Source organism: Salmo trutta, chromosome 5 (assembly GCF_901001165.1).
Source record: "Salmo trutta chromosome 5, fSalTru1.1, whole genome shotgun sequence".
NCBI classification, from domain to species: domain Eukaryota; kingdom Metazoa; phylum Chordata; class Actinopteri; order Salmoniformes; family Salmonidae; genus Salmo; species Salmo trutta.
In genome coordinates, this window is record NC_042961.1 from 50,700,546 (window position 1) to 50,724,284 (window position 23,739).

The following is a 23,739-nucleotide window of genomic DNA, read 5'->3' on the forward strand; positions in this document are numbered from 1 at the left end:
GAGGCTACAGACAGAAGTTGGCGCATCAGCGTTACCGACTTCAGACGAGTCCCATTTGATGGGGATTTTTTTATTACCTTACTTAGATTGATACATGGGTATCAAGGATTAAAATACATTTTACTATTACTTAACCCGACTGCTTTTAATTGATGATCACGCCAAACGTTTGCTAAACCTATAGATTTTACATGTGAACTGGTTTAACTACTACATATTTTGAAAACTAAATAATGAAAATGTATCTGTAAAGTAGAAACATAAAAGTATACTGAACAAAATATAATGTATATGTGCTGAAATAAAAGATCCCAGAAATGTTCCATACTCACTAAAAGCTTATTTCTCTAAAATGTTGTGCATAAATTTGTTTACATCCCTTTTAGTGAGCATTTCTCATTTGCCTAGAGAATTCATAATCCACCTGACAGGTGTGGCATATCAAGAAACTGATTAAACATTATGATCATTACACCGGTGCACCTTGTGCTGGGGGCAATAAAAGGCCACTCTAAAATGGTCTCGTGTGGGCAAGTGGTTTGCTAATGTTAACGTTGTGAACAGAGTGCCCCATGGTGGCGGTGGGGTTATGGTATGGGCAGGTATAAGCTATGGACAACGAACACAATTGCATTTTATCGATGGCAATTTGAAGAGACGGAGATATCGTGATGAGTTCCTGAGGCCCATTGTCATGCCATTCATCCGCCGCCATCACCTCATGTTTCAGCATGATAATGCACAGTCCCATGTCACAAGGATCTGTGCACAATTCCTGGAAGCTGGAATTCCATGGCCTGCATACTCATCAGAAATGTCACCCATTGAGCATGTTTGGGATGCTCTGGATCGACGTGTACGACAACGTGTTCCGCTAGCCGCCAATATCCAGAAACTTCGCACAGCCATTGAAAAGGAGTGGGACAACATTCCACAGGCCACAATCAACAACCTGATCAACGCTATGCAAAGGAGATGTGACACACTGCATTAGGCAAATGGTGGTCACACCAGATACTGACTGGTTTTCTGATCCACATATCTGTGACCAACAGATGCATATCTGTATTCCCAGTCAGGTGAAATCCATAGAGTAGGGCCTCATTTATTTATTTATATTGACTGATTTCTTCATTAGAACTGTAACAGTGAAATGTTTGAAATCGTTGCATGTTGCGTTTATATTTTTGTTCAGTATATGATATAATACTCGAATGTACTACTATGATGATGAGTATTATGATTTTACTTCACAGTAAGTTTACAAAACATCTGATATTGACAAGATCAGCGATGTGCTGTATGTAACAAACACATTTATATCAACGTTGATTGGTCGCGTACAGAGATTAGCAGATGTCACAGCAGGTGTAGTGAAATGCTTGTGTTTCTAGCTCCCACAGTGCAGTAGTACAATATCAATACAATACCAATAAGCAAATAATCCAGAAAGTCCAAAACAATAAATAAATGCATCCCTTATGAAGTAAACATGCCATGCTCTTATGAACTGAGTCACGTACAGGACAACTCCGAAACACAAGTGCAATATAATACTGTAAAACACAATACACGATTATAATAAAGCTGGAAGATGTATGATTGCCATCCCCATGAGCGTATCACCCTACTTAAGGCCATGGATGAGATATGCAATGACGTCATACCTACAGAATGTCAGGCTTGGATTCGCCGTGCCAAAAGGTTTATCTCCAGGTGCATGAACAATGAGGACATTTACTGTGATGTCAATGAGAACCTAAAGTATGACCAATGAGGACATTTACTGTGATGTCAGTGAGAACCTAAAGTATGACCAATGAGGACATTAACTGTGATGTCAGTGAGAACCTAAAGTATTACCAATGAGGACATTTACTGTGATGTCAATGAGAACCTAAAGTATTACCAATGAGGACATTTACTGTGATGTCAATGAGAACCTAAAGTATGACCAATGAGGACATTTACTGTGATGTCAGTGAGAACCTAAAGTATTACCAATGAGGACATTTACTGTGATGTCAATGAGAACCTAAAGTATGACCAATGAGGACATTTACTGCGATTTCGATGAGAACATATGGCCAACTGCTTAAGACAGACTTAATGCAAACTAGTTGCTGCTAAACATTGTTTCTTTCATTTCGTTCATTTTATTACACTGTGAAAGATGTGTTCAATGATCACACCTATAAATTGATCCATTTTAATGGGTAGTGCAAGTGTATTGCCTAATGTGAAAACAGTGTAATGTATTGTAATTTACAGTACTGTTGCAAACTACATTCAAAGGGCAATTTTGAATCATGTTTCTTAAATTTGCTATTGGATTAACTGGTTGTTAAAATGACTTAATATGGAAGATGTGATTATATTGTGTTTTGGTGATTAAACCAATGTACTCATTAAATTTCACAGTCAACTTTTATTTGGGAATAAGATGTCGTCAGACAAAAGCAACGCACAATAAAAGGTTTTAAATGTAAGACTGGCTGGTTTACAAGTGTTACCAGTTTGGAGTTTTGTACAAAGAGGTTTGAAAATTCACCACATGATTGTGAAAATAGTACCAGTGATAAAAAACAGAAGTCATATGAAGTCGCATCCTCTCTTTCCACCTCTAATGTTACAGTTTCAGTAGCTGTACATGCAGGCTTTTCATTATTGAAATGAAATAATGTGTGTGTGTGTGTTTGCACGTCTGTGTCGGTGTGTGTGTGTGTGTGTGTGTGTGTGTGTGTGTGGCCTGTCCCTCTATCTCAGTGAACCGTATTGCCAACCATGGGTTTAAGCACTTTGAGATGCTGTTCAAAGCCTCTCGCTGTGATGACTTGGACCTGGTCAAGTCCTTCACTGGGGAGTTCAGCACTAAACTAGGAGACATGGTGAGAACACAGGAGTACACACGGTGGCACACACGCACGCACGCACGCACACACACACACACACACACTATACGTTTCCTTTCTCTCTCAACTGTATCCATAGCTCCCGACCATCTGCAGTAACGATGATGTTGCCTGCAAGTTAGATGTGATGTCACAGGGCCACTGTCTGGAGTACAACTACGACTATGAGAATGGATTCGCCATCGGTAAGACCTTGTCAATTACTATTGGGCCAGGAGTTTTCCCTGACCATGTGATCATGTGACCTTGTTATAGGTTGTACAAACAGCCCAGACATGTTGCCTGTAAAAACTCCTTTCCCCAACTATAAGATTGTACTGTACAAGCAGTAGAGCCTCGACATGAATGTATTTGCCCTACAACCCCCCCTTCCTTCCCACCTTCCCCTCTCTCTCTCTCTCCCCCCTCCCTACCTCCCCTTGCCCTCCCCCTCTCCCTACCCCTCCCTCTCTTTCCCTCCCCCCTCCCTCCCCTCTTCTTCCCCTCTGTCTCCCCTCTCCCTGCACCTCCCCCTCTTTCCCTCCCTCCCTTCCCTCTTCCTCCATCTCCCTCCCTTCCCTCTTCCTCCCTCTCCCTCCCCTCTGCCTCCACTCTGCCTCCCCTCTCCCTCTCCCCTCTCCCTCTCCTCTCCCCTCTGCCTCCCCTCTCCCTCCCCTCTGTCTCCCCTCTGTCTCCCCTCTCTCCCCTCTGTCTCCCCTCTCCCTCCCCTCTGCCTCCCCTCTGTCTCCCCTCGGTCTCCCCTCTGTCTCCCCTCTCCCTCCCCTCTGCCTCCCCTCTGTCTCCCCTCTGTCTCCCCTCTGTCTCCCCTCTGTCTCCCCTCTCCCTCCCCTCTGCCTCCCCTCTGTCTCCCCTCTGTCTCCCCTCTGCCTCCCCTCTCCCAGGTCCAGGAGGATGGGGCAGTAACTGGGGACCCCAGAGTGGTCAGGACTATGCCTACTTCGATACAGGCTTTGCCACGGACAGCCAGAGAACTCCTATGCAGCAGGACGCTCCCGGCAGGACGGGAACCTCCCATTACCGCGCCAAGAGGCACCGTAAGATCACCGGCCCCACCAGAGACCAAAAGATACAGATCTTCTTCAACATCACAGGTAGCTATGAGGGAGGGACTGTCATCATACCCGTGTTAACACACTCATGTTCATGTTACTAAGCATATGACAGTATGCCGGTATATTTTGTTTATTTTGATCTGTTACATCAAACGAGCACCTGGCAAGTTTCTTTGGATGTGCTCACATAATGCCTGATGGACGAACACTTTACTGCCCATTGGGAAGCACTTGGCTACCTAATAAAGTTGTTTCAGACCAGGGTAGACGATTGATTGATTGATAATTATATTCATTATGTGAGTCTGGGAGTGAAGTCTTTGGACAATCAATTACGTTAATTGATCATTTAAGTACCATATAATTTGGCCTTAGAGGGTTGGAATTGCATAGCCATTGAATAGCCCTGACCTAGAGGGGAGTAGGGACGGATTTAGAATTGAGTGTTAGTTGTTGTTGTTGTCGTTCGAGTCCCGTCCTTTGAGCTGTGCCCATTCTCCCAGCAAGCATCCCGTTGCCCTCGTCCAGGAATGACTCGGTGGAGGTAGCCAATCAGAAGCGGCTGTTGCGGACCCTGGAGCAGCTGACCAATCGGCTGAAGCGGACGCTGGCCAAGCAGCCTCTGTCGTCATATCACGTGTCTTCGGAGATGATTGTGGTGGCTGACCCCAAGTCCCTGGAGAGCAAGAGGGCCTCTCTGTTCTGCCGACCTGGGTCTGTACTTAACGGGAGGATGTGTGGTGAGTAGTGGGCCCTGAGATACACACAGTAACAGTATATATCTTTAGCGTGGTCTCCAGGTTCACAGTGTCCACATACAGTATTAATGAAGGAATGAATGAATTAATGGTTTGATGGATGAATTAATTAATGGATGCATTCATTCATTAATTAATGAGTGTCCATATGGGTTGCTGTGTGCCTCAGTCCAGTGGTTGGTGGGGATCTACTACTCTCTAGTTATGTGTTGTAATGTGTAAATATGTCTGGCTATGTGTTGTAATGTGTAAATATGTCTGGCTATGTGTGGAAATATGTAAATATGTCTGGCTATGTGTGGTAATGTGTAAATATGTCTGGCTATGTGTTGTAATGTGTAAATATGTCTGGCTATGTGTGGTAATGTGTAAATATGTCTGGCTATGTGTGGTAATGTGTAAATATGTCTGGCTATGTGTGGTAATGTATGTAATTATATGTGGTTATGTATTCTGTGTGTTCCAGTCCAGTGTCCGGTGGGAACCTACTACTCCCTGGAGTATGCAGAGTGTGAGAGCTGCTGGCTGGGGTCCTTCCAGGAACAGGAGGGTCAGATGGAGTGTAAGACCTGTCCTGATGGATCATCCACAGCCTACCTCCATGCACGCAGCCAGGACCAGTGCAAAGGTAAAACACTGTAACCCTGCAGAGGTAAAACACTGTTACTCTCCGGAGGTAAAACACTGTAACCCTCCAGAGGTAAAACACTGTAACCCTGCAGAGGTAAAACACTGTAACCCTGCAGAGGTAAAACACTGTAACCCTGCAGAGGTAAAACACTGTAACCCTCCAGAGGTAAAACACTGTAACCCTGCAGAGGTAAATCACTGTTACTCTCCAGAGGTAAAACACTGTAACCCTCCAGAGGTAAAACACTGTAACCCTCCAGAGGTAAAACACTGTAACCCTCCAGAGGTAAAACACTGTAACCCTGCAGAGGTAAAACACTGTAACCCTCCAGAGGTAAAACACTGTAACCCTCCAGAGGTAAAACACTGTAACCCTCCAGAGGTAAAACACTGTTACTCTCCAGAGGTAAAACACTGTAACCCTCCAGAGGTAAAACACTGTAACCCTGCAGAGGTAAAACACTGTTACTCTCCAGAGGTAAAACACTGTAACCCTCCAGAGGTAAAACACAGTAACCCTCCAGAGGTAAAACACTGTAACCCTCCAGAGGTAAAGTACTGTAAACCTCCAGAGGTAAAACACTGTAACCCTCCAGAGTTAAAACACTGTAACCCTCCAGAGGTAAAGCACTGTAACCCTGCAGAGGTAAAACACTGTAACCATCCAGAGGTAAAACACTGTAACCCTCCAGATGTAAATGCTGTAACCATCCAGAGGTAAAACACTGTAACCCTCCAGATGTAAATGCTGTAACCCTCCAGAGGTAAATGCTGTAACCCTCCAGAGGTAAAAGACATGTACAAGGTCCTCATACATTGGTTATACTGTACATAGGGCCTGGAGTTTTTCTGACCAAGTGATCTGACTAGGAAAAAAACACTGGGTCCCAGTACCTAGTCAGAACTGACCAGGAAAAATGGGTCCTAAAATACTGTATCATCAACTCTATTCATCATGAGCAGGTGGCACCATCTCTACAATATCCTGAAGGCTATGAACATAATGACCTCTTTACTGTGATATGTTTATAGTGTATGTGTTTCTGTGTGTGTTTTCAGAGCAGTGCAGGCCTGGAGGTTACTCTGTGAATGGGCTGGAGACGTGTGAGTCGTGCCCACTGGGGCACTACCAGCCTGGGTTTGGATCCAGAGAGTGTCTGGTCTGTCCGGATGAGACCTCCACCGTCACCAGCGGGGCAAGGGAGATGTCTGAGTGTGGAGGTGAGTTAGAGAGAGAGAGACAGAAACTATACAGTACTCAGACTCTGAACTCACCACTGACCCTGTGAAGAGGCTCCCGAGTGGCGCAGCGGTCTAAGGCACTGCATCTCAGTGTAAGAGGCGTCACTGCAGTCCCTGGTTCGAATCCAGGCTGAATCACATCCGGCTGTGATTGGGAGGCCCATAGGGCGATGCACAATTGCCCCAGCGTCGGTTTGGCCGGGGTAGGCCGTCATTGTAAATAAGAATTTGTTCTTAACTGACTTGCCAAGTTAAATAAAATGAAAGAGGGGAGGGGAAACCACAGACCTGACACTCAGACTGAACTCCCTGACTCTGCATAAAAATATGACTACTGAGTTTACTTTAATCTGTGACACTGACTAACTGTCTCCCCTCTCCCCTTCCCCTCCAGTTCCTTGTCTGGCAGGTCATTTCTCTCGAACAGGGTTGGTCCCCTGCTACCCCTGCCCCAGAGACTACTACCAACCCGACCACGGCCGCTCCTACTGCCTTGCCTGCCCTTTTTACGGCACCACCACAGTCACCGGGGCCACTGCCATACAACACTGCTCCAGTGAGTTTCACTACACTGGCTGAGTTTCACATCACACCCTACTGTTACACTACACCGGCTGAGTTTCAAATCATACCCTACTGTTCCACTACACTGGCTGAATTTCACATCACACCCTACTGTTACACTACACTGGCTGAATTTCACATCACACCCTACTGTTACACTACACTGGCTGAATTTCACATCACACCCTACTGTTACACTACACTGGCTGAATTTCACATCACACCCTACTGTTACACTACACTGGCTGAATTTCACATCACACCCTACTGTTACACTACACTGGCTGAATTTCACATCACACACTACTGTTACACTACACTGGCTGAATTTCACATCACACCCTACTGTTACACTACACTGGCTGAATTTCACATCACACACTACTGTTACACTACACTGGCTGAATTTCACATCACACCCTACTGTTACACTACACTGGCTGAATTTCACATCACCCCCTACTGTTACACTACACTGGCTGAATTTCACATCACACCCTACTGTTACACTACACTGGCTGAATTTCACATCACACCCTACTGTTACACTACACTGGCTGAATTTCACATCACACCCTACTGTTACACTACACTGGCTGAATTTCACATCACACCCCACTGTTACACTACACTGGCTGAATTTCACATCACACACTACTGTTACACTACACTGGCTGAATTTCACATCACACCCTACTGTTACACTACACTGGCTGAATTTCACATCACACCCTACTGTTACACTACACTGGCTGAATTTCACATCACAACCTACTGTTACACTACACTGGCTGAATTTCACATCACACCCTACTGTTACACTACACTGGCTGAATTTCACATCACCCCCTACTGTTACACTACACTGGCTGAATTTCACATCACACCCTACTGTTACACTACACTGGCTGAATTTCACATCACACCCTACTGTTACACTACACTGGCTGAATTTCACATCACACACTACTGTTACACTACACTTGCTGAGTTTATTTACTTAATTACTTAATTACACCATATTCCTTACTGCTTATACAGTATATATGCAACCAAATGTTCCTCTGGTGAAAATCAAGTTTGAACTGAATTATAGTGTATTCATGACACCCTTGTTCCCTATAGTGCTCAACCTTTGACCTGAGTCTGCATCTGTAATGCCATCCTATGCACCACAGGACTACTGACACATGGTTCTGGTCAAAATGACACTAGACTGATAACAGGGTATTATTTGAGACTGTAGACATACAGCATTGTTTGAGACTGGGCCACTGAATGGAAAAGGGATTTTGATAAAGGCACAGGAAAGAATGGAAATGTATTAGACATGTGACTACTGGGGAATGGAAATGTATTAGACATGTGACTACTGGGGAATGGTAATGTATTAGACATGTGACTACTGGGGAATGGTAATGTATTAGACATGTGACTAAAGGAGGAATGGAAATGTATTAGACATGTGACTACTGGGGAATGGAAATGTATTAGACATGTGACTACTGGGGAATGGAAATGTATTAGACATGTGACTAAAGGAGGAATGGTAATGTATTAGACATGTGACTACTGGGGAATGGAAATGTATTAGACATGTGACTACTGGGGAATGGAAATGTATTAGACATGTGACTACTGGGGAATGGTAATGTATTAGACATGTGACTACTGGGGAATGGAAATGTATTAGACATGTGACTACTGGGGAATGGAAATGTATTAGACATGTGACTACTGGGGAATGGAAATGTATTAGACATGTGACTACTGGGGAATGGTAATGTATTAGACATGTGACTACTGGGGAATGGAAATGTATTAGACATGTGACTACTGGGGAATGGAAATGTATTAGACATGTAACTGCTGGGGAATGGAAATGTATTAGACATGTAACTACTGGAGAATGAAATACCCTACAAAATAAAGGCCATAAGTATGAGAGCCAACCGTGGCTGTAGAATAAATATGAGCTTAATGAATCCCTCTCTCTTTTTTCTCTCGTCCTATTCTGTCTTTCTTTCTTTCTTTCTTTCTTTCTCTCTCTCTCTCTCTCTCTCTCTCTCTCTCTCTCTCTCTCTCTCTCTCTCTCTCTCTCTCTCTCTCCTCATCCTCTCTCTCTGTCTGTCTCTCTCTCCTCATCCTCTCTCTCTCTGTCTCTCTCTCTCTCCATCTATCTCTCCTCCTCTCTGTCTCCCCCTCTCACTCCCCCTCCATCACTCCCTCTCTCCCTCCCCTCTGTCAGGTTTTGGCTCTAGTTTCCTGCCCAAGGAAGAGAGTGTGACATCAGCCCCAGAGGTGGTGATATCCCAGGACTACCAGGCTAGCAGCCAGGTGAGACTGACTGACTGACCCATGTCCTCAAGAGACCTCAAGGGGTTACCATGCAAACAATAATGAGTCACTAGGACGTCACAAAATGGTCGCCTAAAGTTGTCAGGATATTGTGTCATGGTCCCCTGGAGGTTTTTGTCTAATTCCCAGTTTGTCCCGGAGACGTCACCTGATGGTCGCAAAGAAATGTTCTCCTCCTCCAAAACATTTTTTACCCACACTACACATCTCCCCTTGTTACTGTTGCTAAGGCCCTGATTGGTGAACCACTGATCCAGTCACAGCTCTTTGTCTTTTGGCAATGTTAGGGACACCCACAAAAAGTGCTTTTAGGATCGTTGGAGCAAAGTCTAATGCTGTGTAAATGCTTGAGTTGAATAACACTATTCAACTGATCGTTTTCCACAGCTGTCCGGTAACCTCTTTACATACAGTACCACACAGTGGAGTGATTTATTCCTGTCTCCTTATCTCTGAGACACTAACAGCCAGCCAGGCTGAAATCTTCCCTTGTCTGTTTAGGCTCTAAAGGTCTTATCAATCATCCCCTATCTTAGACACATAGGCTGTTAGAACTGGTTCTTGTTTTTATTATTTTTCTAAGGAAGTGGAGCCAATGACCCCTTATCTCTTTTGTAAGTTTGCCACCCCCTTGGAGGGGTAAACAGCTCTGTGTAGATAAAGTATATAAAGACTGTGTGATATGTAAATAATCAAGTTCCTCCCCGGGAAATTTCAGGAGAGTAAACTTCCTTGCAGTTGCTTGAATAAACTCTTAAAAACAAGCTCTGTCTGATCGTTGGAACAAGTTCTTCCTCAACAGTGTTTTGGAACTTAAATATTTAACATACATAATTACATTGTGTATGTTTATTCATACAGTCAATGTTATTTAACATGTCCTCTCCTGACGGATTTCACCTGTAGTGTCAGAATGCTCAAGGAAGCAGGAGGGTTGAAGTCAGGCGCAGGAGACACAAGTCCGTGAACACTCGTTTTTAATAAACAATCCACACTTGCCAAAAACAGGTAGGGCAGGGCAAGGTAAAACAAATACCCGTAAACAGCCCGAACACAGCGTAGGGACGCAGCCCAAAACACACTGCCACAAAACCCACAGGCAGAAGGGAAAAAACACCTGTTCCCCAGACGTACAACCTGACGAAAATAATCACGCACAAACACAGACATACCTTGCTAGACTAAATAACCCCCCCCTACTAATAACTAAACCAAAACAGGTGCGTGCCTACCTAGACCTAACCAACAGAAAGTGAAACAAAAAGGATCGATGGCAGCTAGTAGGCCGGCGATAACGACCGCCGAGCGCCGCCTGGTCGAGGAGGGGCGCCACCATCCGTTGGTGTCGTGACATGCAGGCCTATTCCTACACTTTGCACTTCAAAGTAAACCTCAGCTCTGTTAAAATACACTGAAATTCCGGAGTAACATGAAAACAGAATAATATGCCCCACCAACATTAGACAACTATACTGAAAACCCAAACTGCTGAAATAAGTAAATTAAATAAATGAGTGAATAGCAGTGCGGGTTGAGAGCTTCAAGTTCCTTGGTGTCCACATCACCAACTATTATGGTCCAAACACACCAAGACAGTCATGAAGAGGGCATGACAACCACTATTCCCCCTCAGGAGACTGAAAAGATTTGTCATGGGTCCCCAGATCCTGAAAAAGTTCTACAGCTGCACCATCGAGAGTATACTGACCGGTTGTATCATCGCCTGGTATGGCAACTGCTCATCATCTGACCGTAAGGCACTGGGGCCAAGCTTCCTGCCATCCAGGACCTCTATACTAAAAATTGTCAAAAACTCCAGCCACCCAAGTCATAGACTGTTCTCTCTGCTACCGCACGGCAAGTAGTACCGGAGCCCCAAGTCGAGGTCCAAAAGGCTCCTTAACAGCTTCTCCCCCAAGCCATAAGACTGCTGGAATTAATCAAATGGCTACCTAGACTATTTGCATTGACCCCCCTTTTATTATACTGCTGCTACTCGCTGTGTATTATCTATGCATAGTCACTTTGCCCCTATCTGCAGTGCATTCAGAAAGTATTCAGACCCCTTGACTTTTTCCACATTTTGCTACGTTACAGCCTTATTCTAAAATGTATTAAATCATTTTTTTTGCTCATCAATCTACACACAATGCCCCATAAGGACCAAGAAAAAACAGGTTTTTAGAAATTGTACAAATGTATAAAAAATTTAAAACTGAAATATCACTTAAGTATTCAGATCCTTTACTCAGTACTTTGTTGAAGGACCTTTGACAGCGATTACAGCCTTGAGTCTTCTTGGGTTTGACGCTACAAGCTTGGCACACCTGTATTTTGGGAGTTTCTCCCATTCTTCTCTGCAAATCCTCTCAAGCTCTCAGTTTGGATGGGGAGCGTCGCTTTTTAGCTATTTTCAGGTCTCTCCAGAGATGTTCGATCGGGTTCAAGTTTGGGCTCTGGCTGGGCCACTCAAGGACATTCAGAGACTTGTTCCGAAGCCACTCCTCCGTTGTATTGGCTGTGTGCTAAGGGTTATTGTCCTGTTGGAAGGTGAACCTTCACTCCAGTCTGAGGTCCCAAGTGCTCAGGAGCAGGTTTTCATCAAGGATCTCTGTTCTTTGCTCTGTTTACCTTTCCCTCAATCCTGACTAGTCTCCCAGTCCATGCCGCTGAAAAAAATCCCCACAGTATGATGCTGCCACCACCATGGTGGCAGTCTTTTGGTTTTCTCCAGACGTGGCAGTTGGCATTCAGGCCAAAGTGTTCAAACTTGGTTTCATCAGACCAGGGAATCTTGTTTCTCATGGTCTGAGGGTCTTTTTTGTTACCCTTCCCCAGATCTGTGCCTCAACACAATCCTGTATCGGAGCTCTATTGACAATTACTTCGACCTCATGCCTTGCATTTTGCTCTGACATGCACTGTCAACTGTAGGGCCTTATAAAGACAGATGTGTGCCTTTCCAAATCATGTCCAATCAATTGAATTTACCACAGGTGGACTCCGTTCAAGTTGTAGAAACATCTCAAGGAGGATCAATGTAAACAGGATGCACCTGAGGTCAATTTCGAGGCTCATAGAAAATTTGTCTTCTACACATTCAGTACCTATGGTCTGAAAAGTTATGTAAATATGGAATGCACTTTACATGTACATATTACCTCAATTACCTCGACTAACCTGTACCCCCGCACATTGACTCGGTACCGGTATCCCCTTGTATATAGCTTCATTATTGTTATTTTATTGTGTTTCTTTTTTTTACTTTAGTTTATTTCATATATATTTTCTTAAAACTGCATTGTTGGGATCGTAAGTAAGCATTTCACAGTAAATTCTACACCTGTTGTATTCACCACATGTGACAGATAAAATTAGATTTGATTGATTTGAGATGGCACTCTTTTGTTAAGTGCACATTTGAATTGTGAATGTGTAGAAGACTTCAGAGAAAGCTACAGACTTTGTGGTACAGCAGCAGAAATCCCAGGTGGGGTCATATTGAAAAGTCACTACTAAGTAATCATCTCAAATGTAATCATAATGTCAAAGATTTTTATACTATTTTAGCTGGACAGCGTACCGTTCATCACTTTACTTATAATGGTTTGGGACACCTGTGACCATCACCTGACAAAAATGTCCAGGGGACCATGACACAAGAATGTTCAGGGGACCTTCGGGGGACCATGACACCAACAACGTGCTAAAAACGTCCTCGGGGACATCCCGGGACAACCCGGGAGGTAGACAAAACCTCCAGGGGACCATGACACAACGTCCAAAGAACATCCTAACAACGTCATCACGTGGTGTCCTAAGGACTAGTAAAATGAAAGTCCTTAAAACATCCAAAAAGGTCCATGGTCCTCAATGAAGTCCTGGTAACTTACAGGGAACTAAACAAAGGTCCCCAGAGAAGTTATCTTAGACTAGAGTGCACTGGGGATGATGAGTTGTTTTCAGTAATGCTTATGAGTACGATGAGTACGGAATGTGAGAATGAAATGCTCTCTTCCTCCTGAAGTGATCCCACTCATAACCATAACTCACAACCACATGACTGTACCTGTGTCTCCTCAGGTGTTCCATGAGTGTTTCCTGAATCCGTGTCAGAACAGGGGCACGTGTGAGGAGGTGGGGGCGGGATACGTGTGCACCTGTCTTCCTGGTTTCACAGGTAAACTAAAACAGTTATGAATGGAATGAAAAGAGAACTTCCACATGTAACAGTGTTCTTCCGTCCCTCTCCTCGCCTCAACCTGGGCATGAATCAGGGACTCTCTGCACACATCAACAACAGTCACCCTCGAAGCACCATTACCTATGACGTCATGAAAGCCAAGGCCCTTGCAGAGCAAGGGAGACAACTACTTTAAGGTCTTAGAGCAAGTAACATCACCGATTAAAACACTGCTAACCAGCTAGCGATTTCACACCGGTTACACACGCACTTAAGCTTTCAGTCAAACAATGATCATCAGAGCAATGAGAAGTTATTATTAGTTATAAACTGGGTGGTTCGAGCACTGAATGCTGATTGGCTGACAGCCATGGTATATCACACCTTATACCACGGGTATGACAACCGTTTATTTTTACTGCTCTTATTATGTTGGTAACCAGTTTATAATAGCAATAAGGCACCTCTGGGGTTTGTGATATATGGCCAATATACCACGGCTAAGGGCTGTGTCCATATATCACATTCCCTCGGGCCTTATTGGTTAGTTGTCTTATATGACTGTGACAGTGTGTTTCTCTCTCAGGGGCTAAGTGTGAGAGTGACATAGATGAGTGTGACTCGGCACCCTGTCAGAATGACGGTCTCTGTAAGGACGGCATGGGAGACTTCCTCTGTCAGTGTAGACCTGGCTTTGTAGGTATGGAGACATCACAACTACACACTGTCCTCCACATAATGAGTGTCCACTGTCCTCCATGTCATGACTGTCCACTGTCCTCCACATAATGAGTGTCCACTGTCCTCCATGTCATGACTGTCCACTGTCCTCCACGTCATGACTGTCCACTGTCCTCCACATCATGACTGTCCACTGTCCTCCACATCATGACTGTCCACTGTCCTCCACGTTATGACTGTCCACTGTCCTCCACGTCATGACTGTCCACTGTCCTCCACGTCATGACTGTCCACTGTCCTCCACGTCATGACTGTCCACTGTCCTCCATTTCATGACTGTCCACTGTCCTCCAAGTCATGACTGTCCACTGTCCTCCATGTCAAGACTGTCCACTGTCCTCCATGTCATGACTGTCCACTGTCCTCCAAGTCATGACTGTCCACTGTCCTCCACATCATGACTGTCCACTGTCCTCCACATAATGACTCTCCACTGTCCTCCACGTCAAGACTGTCCACTGTCCTCCATGTCATGACTGTCCACTGTCCTCCACATAATGACTGTCCACTGTTCTCCACGTCATGACTGTCCACTGTCCTCCAAGTCATGACTGTCCACTGTCCTCCACGTCAAGACTGTCCACTGTCCTCCATGTCATGACTGTCCACTGTCCTCCATGTCATGACTGTCCACTGTCCTCCACATAATGACTGTCCACTGTCCTCCAAGTCATGACTGTCCACTGTCCTCCACATAATGACTGTCCTCCAAGTCATGACTGTCCACTGTCCTCCATGTCATGACTGTCCACTGTCCTCCACATAATGACTGTCCTCCAAGTCATGACTGTCCACTGTCCTCCAAGTCAATACTGTCCACTCTCCTCCATGTCATGACTGTCCACTGTCCTCCAAGTCAATACTGTCCACTGTCCTCCAAGTCAATACTGTCCACTGTCCTCCATGTCATGACTGTCCACTGTCCTCCAAGTCATGACTGTCCACTGTCCTCCAAGTCATGACTGTCCACTGTCCTCCATGTCATGACTGTCCGCTGTACTCCATGTCATGACTGTCCACTGTCCTCCACATAATGACTGTCCTCCAAGTCATGACTGTTCACTGTCCTCCAAGTCAATACTGTCCACTGTCCTCCATGTCATGACTGTCCACTGTCCTCCACCTCATGACTGTCTACTGTCCTCCACACAGACACATCTTCTTTGAGGATTTGTCAGACATCCAGTAACCTGGGTGCTGGAATCTGTTTCTGCTTTGCCAACACCTTTGTCTGGCAACAAGGCTGCATTTAGTACTATTTGATGGCAGACGTGTGTATATGTGACTGACTGCTGGTGCTCTGTCCTGTCCCAGGTTCTCTGTGCGAGGCAGAAGTGAATGAGTGTAGCTCCTTCCCCTGTCTGAACGAGGGAGTGTGTGTGGACGAGGTCAACCAGTACACCTGCAGCTGTGCTGACGGCTTCACAGGTGGGATCACTCTGCCTCGCCTCCCTACCAGACTCCTTGGGCACTTCAGTTACCTGTATTCATAATTGCATGAACATTGCATGAATATACTGCAGAGGCTGCTCCTTAAACACTTAAATTAAACCTTGCATTTGTAATAATCACAATGCCACCTTTTATGCAACTACTGCAGAAGGATAAATTTGTAAAATTATCACATGGCAAATTATTTATTCAAACCTATAATTATCATAATATACCAAATAAAAATATTGTATTGCTAAAGGCAAAACTTGCAAAACCAATTGCAACGTCCACAAAAAAATGCTTTAATTTATACAGCAAACATTCAATGCCAGCAATGCAATTCATTGAGTTTTCCAGTACTCACGCAATAAGGTGTTATGATGAAAAACATGATATTTTGCCTTATGATCAACAATACGACAACAGCTTCAACCAGAGGGGACTGCTCCACTCAGTTTAGTTCCACCAAATTTGTCCAGACAGCTGGATTATGGAACACCCTGCCAACCAGTGTGAGAGAGTGCTGTACCATTTGTTATATGTAGCTTATAGGCAAACCAGTCATGTGAACATGAAGACATTCTGACTCTTAGATGTCACATACTGTAGGACCAAGGGACATTTAAACTCTGATGTAACGTTATCATTATATTGTCTATTGTTGTATATTTGGATTATTAGATATTTGTATATCTATATCTATGTCTCTCTCTCTATATATATATACACTACCGTTCAAAAGTTTGGGGTCATTTAGAAATGTCCTTGTTTTTGAAGGAAAATCACATTTTTTGTCTGTTAAAATAACATCAAATTGATCCGAAATCCAGTGTAGACATTGTTAATGTTGTAAATGAATATTGTTGCTAAAAATGGGTGATTTTGAAGGGAATATCTATATAAGCGTACAGAGGCCCATTATCAGCAACCATCACTCCTGTGTTCCAATGGCACGTTGTGTTAGCTAATCCAAGTTGATCATTTTAAAAGGCTAATTGATCATTAGAAAACCTTTTTGCAATTATGTTAGCACTGCTGAAAACTGTTGTTCTGATTAAAGAAGCAATAAAACTGGCCTTCTTTAGACTAGTTGAGTATCTGGAGCATCAGAATTTGTAGGTTCGATTACAGGCTCAAAATAGCCAGAAACAAAGACTTTTCTTCTGAAACTCGTCAGTCTATTCTTGTTATGAGAAATTAAGGCTATTCCATGCGAGAAATTGCCAAGAAACTGAAAGTCTAGTACAACGCTGTGTCCTACTCCCTTCGCAGAACAGTGCAAACGGGCTCTAACCAGAATAAAAAGAGGAGTGGGAGGCATACACCTCACAAGTCCTCAACTGGCAGCTTCATTAAATAGTACCTGCAAAACACCAGTCTCAACGTCAACAGTGAAGAGGCGACTCCGGGATGCTGGCCTTCTAGGCAGAGTTCCTCTGTCCAGTGTCTGTGTTCTTTTGCCCATCTTAGTCTTTTCTTTTTATTGGCCAGTCTGAGATATGGCTTTTTCTTTGCAACTCTGCCTAGAAGGCCTGCATCCCGGAGTCGCCTCTTCACTGTTGGCGTTGAGACTGGTGTTTTGCGGGTACTATTTAGCTACCAGTTGAGGACTTGTGAGGCGTCTGTTTCTCAAACTAGACACTCTAATGTGTCATACATTCACGATGCAATGGCATGTTGTGCATGGTCCCTGAGAAATAAACAAAGAAATAAATCTGATCCTTTTCCTTTCTGTCTTATAGGTTCTCGTTGTGAGCTGGAGATAGATGAGTGTCTGTCCAGTCCGTGTCTGAACGGGGGTGTGTGTGACGACCTGATGGGGGGTTACTCCTGCACCTGCCTCCCGGGCTACTCTGGTTACAGCTGTGAGGTCAATGTGGATGAGTGTAACAGCGCCCCCTGTCTGAATGGAGGGACATGTCAGGACGCGGTCAACAACTTCAGGTAACAAGAAGGAACAACATTCGACCGCTGTCAACCAGCCAAGCAGTGGTGTACTTTTATCTATTTATTTTTTATTATATATCATCTTTTACATATTTATGTTTTATTTATGTGGAAAATATGTATTGAATTGTTTTCAAACTTGAGATTTTAGTGAAATATGGGTGGGACTTCAGTCAGTTATTCTGTATTTGTAAGGCTTAAAAGAATATGATTGTGTATGAGGTGCACTGAACACTATAAATGACAGTCTTCTCTCTCTGTATCCAGGTGTCAGTGTGTGGAGGGCTTCCGCGGCAGGCTGTGCCAGGTGGATGTTGATGAGTGTCAGGCTAACCTCTGTATCAACGGGGCCACCTGTATAGACGGACCGGGCTCCTACACCTGCCGCTGCCCTCCCGGGTTCAACGGAAGCAGGTGTGAGACAGGTATAGACGCCATGGAGGAGGAGTAGAGGGGGATCAGTGGAGGAGGGGTAGAGAGAGGGGGATGAGTGGAGGAGGAGTAGAGATAGGGGGATGAGTGGAGGAGGGGTAGAGAGAGGGGGATGAGTGGAGTAGGAGTAGAGAGAGGGGGATGAGTGGAGGAGGGGTAGAGAGAGGGGGATGAGTGGAGGAGGAGTAGAGAGAGGGGGATGAGTGGAGGAGGAGTAGAGAGAGGGGGATGAGTGGAGGAGGGGTAGAGCGAGGGGGATGAGTGGAGGAGGGGTAGAGAGAGGGGGATGAGTGGAGGAGGAGTAGAGAGAGGGGGATGAGTGGAGGAGGGGTAGAGAGAGGGGGATGAGTGGAGGAGGGGTAGAGAGAGGGGGATGAGTGGAGGAGGAGTAGAGAGAGGGGGATGAGTGGAGGAGGAGTAGAGAGAGGGGGATGAGTGGAGGAGAGATAGAGAGAGGGGGATGAGTGGAGGAGGAGTAGAGAGAGGGGGATGAGTGGAGGAGGGGTAGAGAGAGGGGGATGAGTGGAGGAGGGGTAGAGAGAGGGGGATGAGTGGAGGAGGGGTAGAGAGAGGGGGATGAGTAGAGGAGGGGTAGAGAGAGGGGGATGAGTGGAGGAGGGGTAGAGAGAGGGGGATGAGTGGAGGAGGGGTAGAGAGAGGGGGATGAGTGGAGGAGGGGTAGAGAGAGAGGGATGAGTGGAGGAGGGGTAGAGAGAGGGGGATGAGTGGAGGAGGGGTAGAGAGAGGGGGATGAGTGGAGGAGGGGTAGAGAGAGGGGGATTAGTGTATAAATGTTGGTACAAATTGAAGTAATTAAAATAATAAGTAGAAATAAATAAAAAGCTATTGCTGGAACCAACGAGTCTGTTGCTCAACCAGGAGTGGTTTATTTTTCTTACCGAAATGATTCAACAGAAAGGATCCTTTGTCAGGAGCACAAGCAGAAGGAAAGTAAATGTGAGGTTTCACTACTCATTGGAGGCATTGGTGCCGAACGTCTGGTTGTCTAATCGAAGGAAATTGCTTTCTTAAAGTTTGATTTCACAGCCTAATGGACTGGTCTGGTCCTTTTTCCTGGATCAATATCTATTTAATATGAATCAGCAACTGCTCCTTTACCTAAAAATCAATTTTCATACACACATCGTTTCTGGCCCTTCTAACCTCAATGACCTGGAAAACTGCTCTTCCTATTTACACCTAAAACTTTTTCAGAATAATGTTTTTTCACTCATTTCCGGCCTAAACATTTTCTTCCCTTCAGAGATGTCGACCTCATTCAACCTGGATTTCGAGGTGTCGGGGATCCATGGTTATGTAATGATGGACGGGGTGATGCCGGCGCTGACGGAGATCACGTGTACGTTCTGGATGAGGTCATCAGACACCACCAACTACGGCACGCCCGTCTCATACGCCGTGGAGGAAAGTGACAACGCCTTCCTGCTCATAGACTACAACGGGTCAGTACTGACACACACATGCAGGGGAACATACATTTTCATGCGCCACTAGGGAGAGTGACTAGGACGGATATTTGTTTACTTCTGTAGTTGTTATTCTAGTCCACACAAAATGCTTTCTCTCATTCTCTCTCTCTCTCTCCCCCCCCCCCCCCCCCTCCTCCCCCTTCCCAGGTGGGTCCTATACATCAATGGTAAGGAGCGGATCACAGATTGTCCGGCGGTTAACACGGGTCAGTGGCACCACATTGGGGTGTCATGGCGAAGCTGGGACGGTGACTGGAGGGTCTATATCAACGGAAACCCCTCAGACGGAGGGAAAGGCCTGTCAGTGGGCAGCACCATCCCAGGTGTTGTGCTATCCTCAGCCAAGCTCATTCTGCTGTATCATCTTAGTACCTCATTGAGTCCTCATAGTCTGCTGCTTAATAGTATCTAAGTGTGGCAAAGTGTGGCGTATCAAAAAGTAGAACGATGCTATTTTGCACGTCTTAATGAAGTAATAGCAATGAGGTTTTGACATCTTTTAGGCAGATTTCATAGAACTCAAAGACTAGTGGTTAACCTCTGAACCTTGACCCTGCCCTGCAGGTGGAGGGGCATTGGTGCTGGGCCAGGACCAGGACCAGAGGGGCGAGGGTTTTAACCCCGTGGAGTCCTTCGTGGGGTCCCTCAGCCAGCTCCACATCTGGGACAGAGTTCTGGACCCACAACAAGTAAATCACACTGACACACACACATTCAGACTGTCCTACTGCTTTATAACCTGAAACACACACTCACAGACGAGAACCATAGCTGGTGTGTCACTATCTGAATACAACTTCAAGCTTGGTTACCAGATCTGTTTCTGTTATAGAACTTGTTTTTCATTGTCATGATAATCATGCTTGACACACAAAAGAGTTGTCTCAAGCAGAAAGATGCTGTTGTCCAGGCTACATAACTACAGTATATGAACTAGCAACTGGCTCTCCAACTTTTCTAGCATGAGAGCTACTTTTTTCAAATTAAACATGTCACGAGCTACTGATTTTCTTCTAGGTTTTAAATAGGCACATTCTCCTCTCCTCCCCTGCAACTCTTCCCCAGGTCCTTGGTGTACAAGAGAAAGTAGTGCACTATGTTTTCTGTCAATATACCTGGTATATATTTTCCCAAATTATGTTCTCAGATTTATTTTTCACTCTTAAAATTGTTCATAGAGAAAGAACAAAATGGAATGTTCTGAGTCCACGTCAATGCTTAACCTTTTACTGCAGTGGGATAAATCAGGGTCACACAGAGGGTTTCTTGGTAGTCTTAAACAAATTTTCTTTGAAACAAAAGTATTCGCTTCACACACATGGTTATGGGCTTAAAAAAAGAGGACATCTGTACCATGTCAGATATAGAGCTGAAATGTATTCCATTTTGACTTTGTATCCCAATATTACACTTTATATACATCACAGAAGACTGAAATATAGAAACACTAGATTTTTTGCATATTTAAAAAAAATAAGTTTATTAATTAGGAAATTAGGATGTCACAGAAGTTGTCATGGAGAGAAGACCAAGGCGCAGCGGGTATGTGGATACTCATATTTCAATTACCAAAAAAAGGAGTAAAGCATCCACTTGACAAAACAATAAAGATCACGACAGAAACAGTTTTACAGGCTCTACAAACGCAGTGCAAAAACAACTACCCACAACCCCAAAGAAAAACACACACACCTATATAGGACTTCCAATCAAAGGCAACTCAACACACCTGCCTTCAATTGGAAGTCCCAATCACCAACAAACATTCACACACACAAAACTGCCACGTCCTGACCCCAAAACTAATACAATAGCTCCATCTGCTGGTCAGGACGTGACAGTACCCCCCCTCAAGGTGCAGCTAATGCACCTACCAACAGAAAACACCCCCCAAAAAAAATCCCCAACAAAACCCATTAAACAATAACCCCTAAACAATAAGGGAGGGAAGAGAGGGTGGCTGCCGTCAATGACGGCACTGTGCTACACCCTCCCTCCCCAACCCACCTATCCTGGAGGTGGCTCAGGTGCAGGACGTGGACCTTGCTCCACCCTCGGCGTCGCCCACTTCGGTGGCGCCGATAGCTGCTCCGGGCAGACGGGCCACTCGGGCTGGGCCGGAGGACAGGAGGGCCCCTCGGGCTGGGCCGGAGGACAGGAGGGCCCCTCGGGCTGGGCCGGAGGACAGGAGGGCCCCTCGGGCTGGGCCGGAGGACAGGAGGGCCCCTCGGGCTGGGCCGGAGGACAGGAGGGCCCCTCGGGCTGGGCCGGAGGACAGGAGGGCCACTCGGGCTGGGCCGGACTCGGGCTGGGCCGGAGGACAGGAGGGCCACTCGGGCTGGGCCGGAGGACAGGAGGGCCACTCGGGCTGGGCCGGAGGACAGGAGGGCCACTCGGGCTGGGCCGGAGGACAGGAGGGCCACTCTGGCAGCTCCGGGCAGTCGGGCCACTCTGGCAGCTCCGGGCAGTCGGGCCACTCTGGCAGCTCCGGGCAGTCGGGCCACTCTGGCAGCTCCGGGCAGTCGGGCCACTCTGGCAGCTCCGGGCAGTCGGGCCACTCTGGCAGCTCCGGGCAGTCGGGCCACTCTGGCAGCTCCGGGCAGTCGGGCCACTCTGGCAGCTCCGGGCAGACGGGCGGCTCTGGCATCTCCTGACTAGCGGGCGGCTCTGGCGGCTCCTGACTAGCGGGCGGCTCTGGCGGCTCCTGACTAGCAGGCGGCTCTGGTGACTTTCGACTGGCGGGCGGCTCTGGTGATCTTCGACTGGTGGGCAGCTCTGGTGACCTTCGACTGGCGGGCAGCTCTGGTGACTGTTGACTGGCGGGCAGCTCTGGTGACTGTTGACTGGCGAGCAGCTCTGGTGACTGTTGACTGGCGAGGCTGGGCTGACGCACTAGACGCCTGATGTGTGGGGCTGGTACTGGATGTGCCAGCCTGGAGACACGCACCTCAGGGCTAGTGCGGGGAGCTGGCCTGGGGCTCCATCCTTGCCCCTTCAAACAGCCCTTGTGCCCCCCCAAAAAAGGATTGGGGCTGCCTCTTGGGTTCCCTTAGCTCCCTTAACTTGTCCTCCCAGGTCCATCCTTCCTCCTCGTTCTTCCGCTGCTTGGTCCTTTGGTGGTGGGTAGTTCTGTCACATAAGTTGTCATGGAGAGAAGACCAAGGCGCAGCGGGTATGTGGATACTCATATTTTAATTACCAAAAAAAGGAGTAAAGCATCCACTTGACAAAACAATAAAGATCACGACAGCAACAGTTTTACAGGCTCTACAAACGCAGTGCAAAAACAACTACCCACAACCCCAAAGAAAAACACACACACCTATATAGGACTTCCAATCAAAGGCAACTCAACACACCTGCCTTCAATTGGAAATCCCAATCACCAACAAACATTCACACACAAAACTGCCACGTCCTGACCCCAAAACTAATACAATAGCTCCATCTGCTGGTCAGGACGTGACATAGGAAAAATATTAATAACATTCCACCAATGAGGCCACTAGGTCATTTGACAGCAGGAAAGGGATACATCACATCAGAAGATGTTTTTTTTAGGTCCGGAAGAAAACAAACCCCCCAAATATTTTTGTGTGTAATTCCCCTTTAGTTGCACGTCTGGACCTTTGATGTGCGGGTCTTATGATGGTTCTGTACTGCTGCTGCTCTTTTCATGGCAAAGTTTGAAAAGAACAAATAATAGATACAAATGATATACTTACTGATGATATGTTTCTGCCAGGTAAGCCTACTTTGGTTAACATTTAATTGAGAAGGTTGTCATGGAAAAAGGTTGTCAGGAAAAGTATTTCTGTCAACCCACAAGAGGGTTATCACATCAACTGGCTTCACACAGAGTGATAGACAATGGTAAACCACACAGACAGGGGCAATATTGCTGGAAATTAATTGGCAGATATTGTGTTAGGTTTGGCTTTTTAATCCAATAGTGGCTAACCAGGGGTGGGATCATGTCAGTGTTGTATTGGTCAG

At 45.8% G+C, this 23,739-nt stretch overlaps 1 protein-coding gene across 1 annotated transcript in view; it reads left to right on the forward strand.

Annotated features, from left to right (window-relative positions):
• Positions 1–23,739, forward strand: part of LOC115194961 (sushi, von Willebrand factor type A, EGF and pentraxin domain-containing protein 1) — a 162,527-nt gene that overhangs the window by 94,998 nt on the left and 43,790 nt on the right. The window contains exons 15-30 of the mRNA XM_029754865.1: positions 2,767–2,888; positions 2,992–3,097; positions 3,794–4,003; positions 4,468–4,704; positions 5,189–5,350; positions 6,412–6,573; positions 6,989–7,150; positions 9,407–9,495; positions 13,600–13,696; positions 14,286–14,399; positions 15,755–15,868; positions 17,617–17,818; positions 18,089–18,246; positions 19,518–19,716; positions 19,891–20,066; positions 20,308–20,432. Of these exons, the coding sequence (XP_029610725.1) occupies positions 2,767–2,888; positions 2,992–3,097; positions 3,794–4,003; positions 4,468–4,704; positions 5,189–5,350; positions 6,412–6,573; positions 6,989–7,150; positions 9,407–9,495; positions 13,600–13,696; positions 14,286–14,399; positions 15,755–15,868; positions 17,617–17,818; positions 18,089–18,246; positions 19,518–19,716; positions 19,891–20,066; positions 20,308–20,432 (2,435 nt within the window). The remainder of the gene's footprint in view (positions 1–2,766; positions 2,889–2,991; positions 3,098–3,793; positions 4,004–4,467; positions 4,705–5,188; positions 5,351–6,411; positions 6,574–6,988; positions 7,151–9,406; positions 9,496–13,599; positions 13,697–14,285; positions 14,400–15,754; positions 15,869–17,616; positions 17,819–18,088; positions 18,247–19,517; positions 19,717–19,890; positions 20,067–20,307; positions 20,433–23,739) is intronic.